Source organism: Salvelinus namaycush, chromosome 22 (assembly GCF_016432855.1).
Source record: "Salvelinus namaycush isolate Seneca chromosome 22, SaNama_1.0, whole genome shotgun sequence".
NCBI classification, from domain to species: domain Eukaryota; kingdom Metazoa; phylum Chordata; class Actinopteri; order Salmoniformes; family Salmonidae; genus Salvelinus; species Salvelinus namaycush.
Genome location: NC_052328.1, coordinates 26741765 through 26756005, shown reverse-complemented (window position 1 = coordinate 26756005; position 14241 = coordinate 26741765). Strand labels below are relative to the sequence as shown.

The window sequence follows — 14241 nt, the reverse complement described above, 5'->3', positions numbered from 1 at the left end:
CCAATCACCAAGCCTCTCCCATCCCTTCTCACAGCAGGGTTTCAAGTGATGCACTTCTCAAGCAAATGTTTATTTCAGTGAAGTGATAAAGATAGACGGGCTAGGTACAGCGAATGGGGTCACACTTTAAATCAACCTTTTGTACTTTTTCAGCTTTGAGCAGCACCACGTTCCCTTTTTGTCCCCACTCAATTAATTCAGTATTGTCCTTTCTCGTACGCACGTTAAAACGGTGACGTTTTCTGCCAACTATAAAAACTTGCATCTCTTTTATATTCAGGATATTTGTGCAACCTAAGCCAATTAATGGATGCTGTTCTCCTAGTGTAACTACCAGTGTTTGAATAAATATTGATTGCAGAGTCATTGGACAAATCCCCAGAGCTGATGGTTGTACACAGTACCCTCAAAATGCCTGCAATATCAGACCTCAAAATCAAAACAGGTTTTGTGTACACAGTAGGTTTAGTTAAAGTGTTTACGTAATCAAGGTATGGAACATATTAGTCAGTATGAGGAGTACTCATAGGTGGACTGGTCTCATTGAATGGAGAATAAATGTTACAGAAATATACACAGGTGGCCTCCCGAGTGGTGCAGTGGTCTGAGGCACTGCATCGCAGTGCTAGCTGTGCCACTAGAGATTCTGGGTTAGAGTCCAGGTTCTGTCGCACACCCAAGGGGCGGTGCACAATTGGCCCAGCATCATCCGGGTTAGGGGAGGGTTTGGCCAGCAGGGATGTCCTTGTCCCATCGCACACCATCGACTCCTGTGGCGGGCCGGGCGCAGTGCACGCTGACACGGTCGCCGGGTGTATGGTGTTTCCTCCAACACATTGGTGCGGTTAGCTACCGGGTTAAGTAGGCATTGTGTCAAGAAGCAGTGTGGCTTGGTTGGGTTGTGTTTCAGTTGACGCTCGACTGTCACCTCTCCCGAGTCCACCCGGGAGTTGCAGCGATGAGACAAGACTAACTACCAATTGGATACCACAAAATTGGGGAGAAAAAGGGGTAAAAAAAGATATATATACACAGGTTGTTAATATAATGGAGTGAATATACTAAGATACCGTGGACAGTGATCGCCAGTCCATGGTGGCGCTGCCGATGTAGATGTGCTGCCTGTCCACCACCCAGAAAGAAGAGTGCAGAAAGCCTTTGGTCAGGGCTGTCATGTTAATATAGTGTACCTCACCTACACAGGTAGGAAAAGACAGAATCGACAGAGATAGAAATCTCAACATTTGATTGTACAGTGAAAAAGTATTTGCACCCTTTCTGATTCTCCATTTTTGCATATTTTTGATATAGAATGTTATTGCTCAGTCTCTAACATCACTGTGGAGGAATTCTGGTCCACTCTTGCACGCACAACTACTTAAACTCAGCGACATTTGTGGGCTGCTCATTTCAAGTCCTGCAACAACATCTCAATTGGGATTAGGTCTTGACTTTGATCAGGCCATTCCAAGAACTGATAATATTTAGTATCAAAATATCCTAAAGTGGAGAAAATTAGAAAGGGGGCAAATACTTTTTCACAGCACTGTATGTTAATATTGCATGTAAGATTAGTCATGATGTAATATCCCTCATTGAGATAAAAGTGTCGAGACCATTTTGTAGATACTGTAGTGAACAGTGGGGCAGGGAAGCGAAACTGAGTCTCTAGTGTGAACGGGAAGGCAAGTTCCTGTGCTTTGAATCAGACCCCTGACACGTCCGGGCCGTGCGTTCCTCACAGCCGCCATTCCACTTCTGACACCATTGTAGCGAATGGCGACGGAGGGAAGCAAACCCGGGTCACTGGTGTGAAATACAAACACCCTACGCATCCTGTCAACAGGCATCACGGCAATGGGGTTAACCCTATTGGTGCATTGCGTAAGGGTGTGTGCCTTTTAAGTCGCTTCCCTGACACTGTTCACTACCCAGTATTAACTATAAAATGGCAATATACTGTATACGGAATGTAAATGTCGCTGTAGCTCTGGTCTTGTGGTTGACAACATGACTCACTGTGACGAGACAGGCTCTTCAGCTCTGAAGAGTTGATCATTCCACTGGCTATCTTCAAATTGATTCCCTTCTTCTTCAGCCCCTGCAGTCTTTGCAGCAAAGCCTCACCCTGTAACCAAGAACACAATCAATTGGATCACCATAGGTCAGGGGTAGGCAACTAAATTCAGCCGCGGGCTGATTTGTCAAAGCGGGTGGTCGGGGGCCGAAACGTAATTATAATAATTTGTACACTGCAAAATGACCCCAAGTAAGCACCAAAATATATTGCATTTGAAACTAACAATCATTTCATACCTAGATTACATTGAGACGCAATCATACACTACCTGACCAAAAGTATGTGGACACCTGCTCGTCAAACATCTCATTCCAAAATCATGGGCATTAATATGGAGTTGGTCTCCCCTTTACTGCTATAACAGCCTCCACTCTTCTGGGACGGCTTTCCACTAGATGTTGGAACATTGCTGCAGGGACTTGCTTCCATTTAGGCACAAGCGCATTAGTGAGGTCGGGCACTGATGTTGGGCAATTAGGCCTGGCTCGCAGTCGGCGTTCCAATTCATCCCAAAGGTGTTCGATGGGGTCAGGGTTCTTCCACACCGATCTCGACAAACCATTTCTGTATGGACCTCGCTTTGTGCACGGGGGCATTGTCATGCTGAAACAGGAAAGGGCCTTCCCAAAACTGTTGCCAAAGTTGGAAGCACAGAATCGTCTAGAATGTCATTGTATGCTGTAGCGTTGAGATTTCCCTTCACTGGAACTAAGGGGCCTAGCCCGAACCATGAACAACAGCCCCAGACCATTATTCCTCCTCCACCAAACTTGGCACTATGTATTGGGGCAGGTAGCGTTCTCCTGGCATCAGTGGAAATGCGTCCGTTGAACTGCCAGATGGGGAAGCGTGATTCATCACTACAGAGAACGCTTTTCCACTGCTCCAGAGTCCAATGGCGGCAAGAGTCCAACGCCACTCCAGCCGAGGCTTGCCATTGCGCATGGTGATCTTAGACTTGTATGCGGCTGCTCGGTTATGGAAACCCATTTCATGAAGCTCCCGACGAACAGTTATTGTACGGTTGTTGCTTCCAGAAGAGGTTTGGGACTCGGTAGTGAGTGTTGCAACCGAGGACAAACGTTTTTTACGCGCTATGCACTTCAGCACTAGGCAGTCCCGTTCTGTGAGCTCGTGTGGCCTACCACTTCACGACTGAGCCGTTGTTGCTCCTAGACATTTCCACTTCACAGTCGACCGGGACAGCTCTAGCAGCGCAGAAATGTGACAAACTGACTTGTCACGTTGAAAGTCACTGAGCTCTTCAGTAAGGCCATTCTACTGCCAATGTTTGTCTATGGCAATTGCATGGCTGAGTGCTTGATTTTATACACAAAAGTATCTATTTTTATTTCGTGGGAATACTTGGTAACAGATTTCCTAAATATTAATTTTTTTGCTGAATTGTGATTTAGTATTTTTTTTTTATAATTTAAAAAAATAAATGCATTTTATTTTTATGTAATTTTTAGCATTGGGCCAGGCTCCAGCAATTATAATTGTGTAGGCCAGAGGGCCCCCAAGTGCAATTTCTCTCCAGTTAAACTGCCAAGGGGTGCCATTAGGCCTAATGAACTAAACGGCAGTGGGTAGATACAGGGGTTGTCCAAACCTCAACGCTGCCGTTATAGCCAAACCCCTGTGTAACTTTAGCCTCGGTGTAAGCAGGAGTGTTTTAGTGCTAATGGCCGTCAGATGGGTTTTTTTTTGGGGGGGGGGGGGGGTCTACTGGTGAGCCAACACAATAGATGGGCTTGGCTTTGGCTGCAACCTACTAATGGCACATTCTGGCAGGAAGTGGCCATACCCAGTCTGCATAAGTCTATAAAGACAATGTGTGAGAGATGGATAAGACTGGACTTAAGGCTGATCTTTGAAGCAACAAGAAGACACAGCAGCTGGAATAAGGTGAACAAGATATGTATACATACTCCCTGGATACAGTTATTTATTGTTTTCTTTATTATATACTTTTAATTATTTTAATTATTATTTAGAGTATTTTATTTATAAGTGCACTGTTGGGTAGAGCTCGCAGTTAAGCATTTCACTGTGCTTTTACAATAAAACTTGAACTTGAGCTATTTGTATTCTTGGTTGAAGAACAGTAATGAGCATCTTATACAATAAAATTGGTTGACAAGAAAAAGACCATTAGTAAAACTGCCACGTAAAGTAAGTGTTATGGCTAGGTGTGATAAACAGTAATGCCTTATTTGGCCTGGGGGCGCTTCCTGTTTGGTTGTTGTGCTTACCTGCCTAGAAGATTGTAGGAATCTGGATTCATAGTTGGAGGAGTTCAGGTTCCATTGAGGTGACACAATCTCCACAGAGTGACCAGCCACTGCCAGGTCCAACAGGCTGTGCAGCCCAGCAGAGAGGGGGAGGTGGGACGTAGCATTCTCAGAGAAGGTGACATCTTCTGGAATATTCTCCACAAGCACTACCCTGAGATTGAAAATGAGTGAAAAAACATCCTAATTTAATGATGACAAATGGCTGTTTTTCAGCCTTGTAATTGAAAAGACCTGGAAGCCAGAGAAGTTGAATTAAAGAAGTTAAAGAACATTTTCCATCTAGACATTATTATCACCGAGATCGGTTGTAGGGGTGAATAGAAGAGTGGCTGGACTGCCTTCTAACAGGAACACCGTGACAGAACTCTAATGGAACTGTAGCACATTTTCCAGGACATCATTTAGAATCATTATCTATGCATCCGGCTGCTTTCAAGTAGAGTGAATTATAGTATCATAAATGTAATGGAAATGAAAGATTAAAAGTTTTAAAAGGCTTCTAAACCCAGCCAGTGAGTCTCAACACCAATAGTCAGTCATGAAGCCTGGGTTCAAATAATACTTATTTTCTTTGAAATACTTCAAGTAATAGATTGAGTCTGCTTGGATGGTCAGGGTTTGCATTTTTGGGGATTATTCCATTGGTTCCACTGCATCAGGCAGGCTCAATTACACAGTTAAAGTATGTAAAAGAATTTGAACCCAAGTTGTAGTTTTTTTCTTTACCCAACCAAATTGGCACTCCAGCAGGAAATCTCTACTTTGCCTCGCTCTCCGAGGCCAACATGAGTAAGGTCTTTAGATCAGGTTTAACACTCGCAAGGCCAGACAGTATTCCAGGGCGCATTCTCAGAGCATGCGCAGATCATCTGGCACGTATATTCACTGTCATTTTCAACCTCTCCTTTGAAAGGCTGGTTACGGCACATATCAACGCCGTCATCCCAGACACCTTAGACCCACTCCAATTTGCATACCGCCCCAACAGATCCATAGACGACGCAATCTCAATTGTACTCCACACTGCCCTCACCCACCTATACTGTATAAGAGGAATACCTACAGTTGAAGTTGGAAGTTTACATAAACTTAGGTTGGAGTCATTAAAACTTGTTTTTCAACCACTCCACAAATGTCTTGTTAACAAACTATAGTTTTGGCAAGTCGGTTAGGACATCTACTTTGTGCATGACACAAGTAATTTTTACAACAATTGTTTACAGACAGATTATTTCACTTATAATTCACTGTATCATAATTCCAGTGGGACAGAAGTTTACATACACTAAGTTGACTGTGCCTTTAAACAGCTTGGAAAATTGCAGACAATTATATCATGGCTTTAGAAGCTTCTGATAGGCTAATTGACATCATTTCAGTCAATTGGAGGAGTACCTGTGGATGTATTTCAAGGCCTAACTTCAAACTCAGTGCCTCTTTGCTTGACATCATGGGAAAATCTAAAGAAATCAGCCAAGACCTCAGAAGAAAAATTGTAGACCTCCACAAGTCTGGTTCATCCTTGGGAGCAATTTCCAAACGCCTGAAGGTACCACGTTCATCTGTGCAAACAATAGTATGCAAGTATAAACACCATGGGACCACACAGCCGTCATACCGCTCAGGAAGGAGACGCGTTCTGTCGCCTAGAGATGAACGTACTTCGGTGCGAAAAGTGCAAATCAATCCCAGAACAACAGCAAAGGACCTTGTGAAGATGCTGGAGGAAACGGGTACAAAAGTATCTATATCCACAGTAAAACGAGTCCTATATCAATATAGCCTGAAAGGCCGCTCAGCAAGGAAGAAGCCACTGCTCCAAAACCGCCATAAAAAAGCCAGACTACGGTTTGCAACTGCACTATGGGGACAAAGATCGTACTTTTTGGAGAAATGTCCTCTGGTCTGATGAAACAAAAATAGAACTGTTTGGCCATAATGACCATCGTTATGTTTGGTGGAAAAAGGGGGAGGAAGGGGGTGGAAGAAAAAGGGGGAGGAAGAACACCATCCCAACTGTGAAGCACGGGGGTGGCAGCATCATGTTGTGGGGGTGCTTTGCTGCAGGAGGGACTGGTGCACTTCACTAAATAGATGGCATCATGAGGAAAATTATGTGGATATATTGAAGCAACATCAAGATATCAGACAGGAAGTTATAGCTTGGTCGCAAATGGGTCTTCCAAATGGACAATGACCGCAAGCATACTTCCAAAGTTGTGGCAAAATGGCTTAAGGACAACAAAGTCTAGATATTGGAGTGGCCATCACAAAGCCCTGACCTCAATCCTATAGAACATTTGTGGGTGGAACTGAAAAAGCATGTGTGAGCAAAGAGGCCTACAAACCTGACTCAGTTACACCAGCTCTGTCAGGAGGAATGGGCCACAATTCACCCAACTTATTGTGGGAAGCTTGTGGAAGGCAACCCGACACGTTTGACCCAAGTTAAACAATTTAAAGGCAATGCTACCAAATACAAATTGAGTGTATGCAAACTTCTGACCCATTGGGAATGTGATGAAAGAAATAAAAGCTGAAATAAATAATTCTCTCTACTATTATTCTGAAATGTCACATTCTTAAAATAAAGTGGTGATCCTAACTGACCTAAGACAGGGAATTTTAGCCAGGATTAAATGTCAGGAATTGTGAAAAACTGAGTTTAAATGTATTTGGCTAAGGTGTATGCAAACTTCCAACTTCAACTGTATGTGAGAAGGCTGTTCATTGACTACAGCTCAGCGTTCAACACGATTGTCCCCTCCAAGCTCTTCACCAAGCTTAGGACCCTTGGACTGAACACCTCCCTCTGCAACTGGATCCTGGACTTCCTGATGGGCCAACCCCAGGTGGTGAGGGTTGTCAACATCCCCTCCGCCACGATGATCTGCAACACGGGGGCCCCACAGGGGTGCATGCTTAGTCCCCTCCTGTACTCCCTGTTCATCTACAACTGTGTGGCCATGCACAACTCCAACACTATCAAGTTTGCTTACAACATGAGGGTGGTAGGCCTGATCACCGACGACGATGACACAGCCTACGACGACACAACCTACAGGGAGGGGGGTCAGTGACCTGGCAGTGTGGTGCCGGGACAACTTTTCCCTCAACATCAGTAAGACCAAGGAGCTGATCATGGATCTGGGGGAGGGGGGGGAGCAAGCACGCCCCCCCTCCACCCACATCAACGGGGCTGCAGTGGAGCAGGTCGAGAGCTTCAAGTTCCTCGGTGTCCAAATGACTAAGGAATTAAAATGGTCCACTCACACGTGCACAGTTGTGAAGGCACGACAGTGCCTCTTCCCCCTCAGGAGGTTGAAAACGTTTGGCATGGACCCTCAAATCCTCAGAAGTTCTACAGCTGCACCATTGAGAGCATCTTGGCTGCATCACTGCTTAGCATGGCAACAGCACCGGTCTCGATCGCATGGCACTACAGAGGGTGGTGCGGACAGCCCAGTACATCACTAGGGCCGAGCTCCCTGCCATCCAGGACCTCTACATCAGGCGGTGTGAAAGGAAGGCCCGGAAAATCATTAAAGACTCCAGCCACCCAAGCCATAGACTGTTCTCTCTGCATCCGCATGGCAAGCAGTACCGGTGCATCAAGTCTGACACCAACGGGGCTTCCCGAGTGGCGTAGTGGTCTAAGGTACCGCATCGCAGTGCCATCTGTGCCACTAGAGATCCTGGTTCGAGTCCAGGCTCTGTCGCAGCCAGCCGCGATCGGGAGACCCATGGGGCGATGAACAATTGGCCCAGCGCTGTCCGGGTTAGGGGAGGGTTTGGCCGGCAGGAATGTTCCTGTCACATTGCGCACTAGCAACTCCTGTGGATGGCCGGGCGCAATGTATGCTGACACGGTTGCCAGGTGTTGCCAGGTGTTTCCTCTGACACATTGGTGCGGCTGGCTTCCGGGTTAAGCGGGTGTTGTGCCAAGAAGCAGTGCGGCTTGGCTGGGTTGTGTTTCGGAGGACACACGGCTCTCGACCTTTGCCTCTCCTGAGTCCCTACGGGAGTTGTCCGTACGGGAGTTGCAGCGATGGGACAGGACTGTAACTACCAATTGGATACCACGAATTTGGGGAGAAAAAGGGATTAAAAAAAGTATAATAAATAAGGGATTTAAAAAAAGTCTGGACACCAATAGGCTCCTGAACAGCTTCTATCCCCAAGCCTTAAGACTGGTAAATAGCTAACAAAATGGCTACACGGACTGAGTTGACCCGTGTTTTATTTCTGAACCCTCTGTATGCACACTCACAGGACTCCAAAACACACACGCGCGGCCATACAATCATTTACGCATCATATATCCTGATGCCTAGTCACCTTACCCTTGTACATATCTACCTCTATCACTCCAGTATCCCTGCACATTGTTTATATGGTATTTGAACTGACCCTGTACAGTACATAGCTTTTACTTTCTCATGTTCTTATTTTTATTTGTTGTGTGTTTTTGTTCTACCTTATGTTATTTTTAGTGCTACATTGATATTGATTACTGCATTTGGGGGTTTGGAGCATGCAAGAAAGGCAGTTCACTGTGCACATGACATTAAAACTTGAAATACATTTTAGAAACACATAGGGTCTAGTGTCTCTCCATTAAGGTATCCAGGTCTAAGTGAAACATACACTGCTCAAAAAAATAAAGGGAACACTTAAACAACACAATGTAACTCCAAGTCAATCAAACTTCTGTGAAATCAAACTGTCCACTTAGGAATCAACACTGATTGACAATAAATTTCACATGCTGTTGTGCAAATGGAATAGACAACAGGTGGAAATTATAGGCAATTAGCAAGACACCCCCAATAAAGGAGTGGTTCTGCAGGTGGTGACCACAGACCACTTCTCAGTTCCTATGCTTCCTGGCTGATGTTTTGGTCACTTTACTTTACGATGATATTGTCACATGTATCAAATAAAATCAAAGCCGGAGATATTAGTCGTCTATAACGACAGCTTTTCAGAAGGCAAAACCAGGTCCCTTCACGCGCTCTCCAGAAAACAGGAAACTGGTGACACGTCATACCGAGAGCTTTTATTCGACCCCAGATCAAGTTATACACTCCATTTCTTCTCTCACTGCCTGTCGACATCTAGTGGAAGATGTATGAAGTGCATGTATACTGATATATATGAAGCCCATTTATAGGCAGGCCCTAGAACAGAGCATCGATTTCAGATTTTCCACTTCCTGTCAGGAAGTTTACTGCAAAATGAGTTCTGTTTTACTCACAGATATAATTCAAACGGTTTTAGAAACTAGAGAGTGTTTTCTATCCAATAGTAATAATAATATGCATATTGTACGAGCAAGAATTGAGTACGAGGCCGTTTAAATTGGGCACGATTTTCCCCCAAAGTGAAAACAGCGCCCTCTGTCCTCAACAGGTTAACTTCTTAAGCAATGTTTTTTTTCTGGACACTCTTCCGTAAAGCCCAGCTCTGTGGAGTGTACGGCTTAAAGTGGTCCTATGGACAGATACTCCAATCTCTGCTGTGGAGCTTTGCAGCTCCTTCAGGGTTATCTTTGGTTTCTTCGTTGCCTCTCTGATTAATTCCCTCCTTGTCTGGTCTGTGAGTTTTGGTGGCCCCCTTTTTAATAATGGATTTAATGGTGCTCCGTGGGATGTTCAAAGTTTCAGGTATTTTTTTTTATAACCCAACCCTGATCTGTACTTCTCCACAACCTTTCCTCTGAACTTTTTGGAAAGCTCCTTGGTGCCGCTTGCTTGGTGGTGCCTCTTGCTTAGTGGTGTTGCAGACTCTGGGGCCTTTCAGAACTGTTGTGTATATACACTGCTCAAAAAAATAAAGGGAACACTTAAACAACACAATGTAACTCCAAGTCAATCACACTTCTGTGAAATCAAACTGTCCACTTAGGAAGCAACACTGATTGACAATAAATTTCACATGCTGTTGTGCAAATGGAATAGACAACAGGTGGAAATTATAGGCAATTAGCAAGACACCCCCAATAAAGGAGTGGTTCTGCAGGTGGTGACCACAGACCACTTCTCAGTTCCTATGCTTCCTGGCTGATGTTTTGGTCACTTTTGAATGCTGGCGGTGCTTTCACTCTAGTGGTAGCATGAGACGGAGTCTACAACCCACACAAGTGGCTCAGGTAGTGCAGCTCATCCAGGATGGCACATCAATGCGAGCTGTGGCAAGAAGGTTTGCTGTGTCTGTTAGCGTAGTGTCCAGAGCATGGAGGCGCTACCAGGAGACAGGCCAGTACATCAGGAGACGTGGAGGAGGCCGTAGGAGGGCAACAACCCAGCAGCAGGACCGCTACCTCCGCCTTTGTGCAAGGAGGAGCACTGCCAGAGCCCGTCAAAATGACCTCCAGCAGGCCACAAATGTGCATGTGTCTGCTCAAACGGTCAGAAACAGACTCCATGAGGGTGGTATGAGGGCCCGACGTCCACAGGTGGGGGTTGTGCTTACAGCCCAACACCGTGCAGGACGTTTGGCATTTGCCAGAGAACACTAAGATTGGCAAATTCGCCACTGGCGCCCTGTGCTCTTCACAGATGAAAGCAGGTTCACACGCACATGTGACAGACGTGAGAGTCTGGAGACGCCGTGGAGAACGTTCTGCTGCCTGCAACATCGTTCAGCATGACCGGTTTGGCGGTGGGTCAGTCATGGTGTGGGGTGGCATTTCTTTGGGGGGCCGCACAGCCCTCCATGTGCTCGCCAGAGATAGCCTGACTGCCATAGACCTCATGTGGCTGGAGTGTGTCAGCAGTTCCTGCAAGAGGAAGGCATTGATGCTATGGACTGGCCCGCCCGTTCCCCAGACCTGAATCCAATTGAGCACATCTGGGACATCATGTCTCGCTCCATCCACCAACGCCACGTTGCACCACAGACTGTCCAGGAGTTGGCGGATGCTTTAGTCCAGGTCTGGGAGGAGATCCCTCAGGAGACCATCCGCCACCTCATCAGGAGCATGCCCAGGCGTTGTAGGGAGGTCATACAGGCAAGTGGAGGCCACACACACTACTGAGCCTCATTTTGACTTGTTTTAAGGACATTACATCAAATTTGGATCAGCCTGTAGTGTGGTTTTCCACTTTAATTTTACATTTACATTTTAGTCATTTAGCAGACGCTCTTATCCAGAGCGACTTACAGTAGAGTGCATACATTTTATTACATTTTTTTTTTTTTACATACTGAGACAAGGATATCCCTACCGGCCAAACCCTCCCTAACCCGGACGACGCTATGCCAATTGTGCGTCGCCCCACGGACCTCCCGGTTGCGGCCGGCTGCGACAGAGCCTGGGCGTGAACCCAGAGACTCTGGTGGCGCAGCTAGCTCTGCGATGCAGTGCCCTAGACCACTGCGCCACCCGGGAGTGTGACTCCAAATCCAGACCTCCATGGGTTGATAAATTTGATTTCCATTGATAATATTTGTGTGATTTTGTTGTCAGCACATTCAACTATGTAAAGAAAAAAGTATTTAATAAGAATATTTCATTCATTCAGATCTAGGATGTGTTATTTTAGTGTTCCCTTTATTTTTTTGAGCAGTGTATATCAGTGACTTACGATGTCATAGCAACCTGACAACAAACACAGATCCGACCTAACAAACAAAGATGTACGTCAAACTGTGTGCTGGGCCATAAGGACATCATCAAAGCTAATTGATCATAGCTAATTGAATTAAATCTTCCAAGAAATGTGTTACATCTGTCAAGAATCTGTTCTATTTCAATTTCATAGACACACCACGCAGTACATTTCTGTACATTGCAAATTCAGTCCAGGTTGCCCTGTCATTTGGGTGGCAAAGAATAGTTCTTTGCTCTCCTTAATGTTTCAAACCCCATTCTAGCCCAGCAGGAGTGCTGAAAATAAGGTAAACATATTGGATTTAGTGTGTCAGCCTGAGTGCTTTAGACACACTGCATGCATTTATCAAACCTGAATGGCTCTGAAAGATGGGTTTCCTCTTACATTTAGCCATTGGATAAAGGAAGTCATGCAACATCTCAAGCTGGAGAAAATGTGCTACTCCATTAGGGGATCTGCAATTACATTTTTATAATATCTGGCCTCCTTTCCTATCCTTTGTAGAAGACATGGACCCAGCTACTTTCACAACTCCATAAACAAACCCAAATTGGAATTTGTATCACTATTTTTTTTTTACTCGTGTTTACTTTTTGTTTGATTATATATATCTCACACACACACACACACACACACACACACACACACACACACACACACACACACACACACACACACACACACACTTGAAGTTAGACATTTACATACACCTTAGCCAAATCCATTTAAACTCAGTTTTCACTATTCCTGACATTTAATCCTCGTAAAAATTCCCTGTCTTAGGTCAGTTAGGATCACCACTTTATTTTAAGAATGTGAAATGTCAGAATAATAGTAGAGAGAATGATTTATTTCAGCTTTTATTTCTTTCATCACATTTCCAGTGGGTCAGAAGTTTATATACACTCAATTAGTATTTGGTAGCATTGCCTTTAAATTGTTTAACTTGGGTCAAACTTTTCGGGTAGCCTTCCACAAGCTTCCCACAATAAGTTGGGTGAATTTTGGCCCATTCCTCCTGACAGAGCTGGTGTAACTGAGTCAGGTTTGTAGGCCTCTTTGCTCACACATGCTTTTTCAGTTCCACCCACAAATTTTCTATAGGATTGAGGTCAGGGCTTTGTGATGGCCACTCCAATACCTTGACTTTGTTGTCCTTAAGCCATTTTGCCACAACTTTGGAAGTATGCTTGCGGTCATTGTCCATTTGGAAGACCCATTTGTGACCAAGCTTTAACTTCCTGACTGATATCTTGATGTTGCTTCAATATATCCACATCATTTTCCTCATGATACCATCTATTTAGTGATGTGCACCAGTCCCTCCTGCAGCAAAGCACCCCCACAACATGATGCTGCCTCCCCCGTGCTTCACGGTTGGGATGGTGTTCTTCGGCTTGCAAGCCTCCCCCTTTTTCCTCCAAACATAACGATGGTCATTATGGCCAAACAGTTCTATTTTTGTTTCATCAGACCAGAGGACATTTCTCCAAAAAGTACGATCTTTGTCCCCATGTGCAGTTGCAAACCGTAGTCTGGCTTTTTTATGGCGGTTTTAGAGCAGTGGCTTCTTCCTTGCTGGGCAGCCTTTCAAGCTATATTGATATAGGACTCGTTTTACTGTGGATATAGATACTTTTGTACCCGTTTCCTCCAGCCTCTTCACAAGGTCCTTTGCTGTTGTTCTGGGATTGATTTGCACTTTTCGCACCGAAGTACGTTCATCTCTAGGCGACAGAACGCGTCTCCTTACTGAGCGGTATGACGGCTGCGTGGTCCCATGGTGTTTATACTTGCATACTATTGTTTGCACAGATGAACGTGGTACCTTCAGGCAATTGTAAATTGCTCCTAAGGATGAGCCAGACTTGTAGAGGTCTACAATTGTTCTTCTGAGGTCTTGGCTGATTTCCCATGATGTCAAGCAAAGAGGCACTGAGTTTGAAGGCAAGCCTTGAAATACATCCACAGGTACACCTCCAATTGACTCAAATGATGTCAATTAGCCTATCAGAAGCATCTAAAGCCATGATATAATTTTCTGCAATTTTCCAAGCTGTTTAAAGGCACAGTCAACTTAGTGTATGTACACTTCTGACCCACTGGAATTGTGATACTGTCACGTTCCTGACCTGTTTTCTGTTAGTTTTGTATGTGTTAGTTGGTCAGGACGTGAGTTTGGGTGGGTAGTCTATGTTATGTGTTTCTATGTTGGTTTAAAGGGTGACCTGATATGGCTCTCAATTAG

The 14241-nt window shown here is 45.0% G+C and overlaps 1 protein-coding gene across 1 annotated transcript in view; it reads right to left on the bottom strand.

Annotated features, from left to right (window-relative positions):
• The window catches only part of LOC120017809 (inactive phospholipase D5-like), a 76804-nt gene that overhangs the window by 6452 nt on the left and 56111 nt on the right, over positions 1 to 14241 (bottom strand). The window contains exons 3-5 of the mRNA XM_038960779.1: positions 4336 to 4528; positions 2020 to 2128; positions 1071 to 1195 (exon numbers count right to left, since the gene is read on the bottom strand). Of these exons, the coding sequence (XP_038816707.1) occupies positions 1071 to 1195; positions 2020 to 2128; positions 4336 to 4528 (427 nt within the window). The remainder of the gene's footprint in view (positions 1 to 1070; positions 1196 to 2019; positions 2129 to 4335; positions 4529 to 14241) is intronic.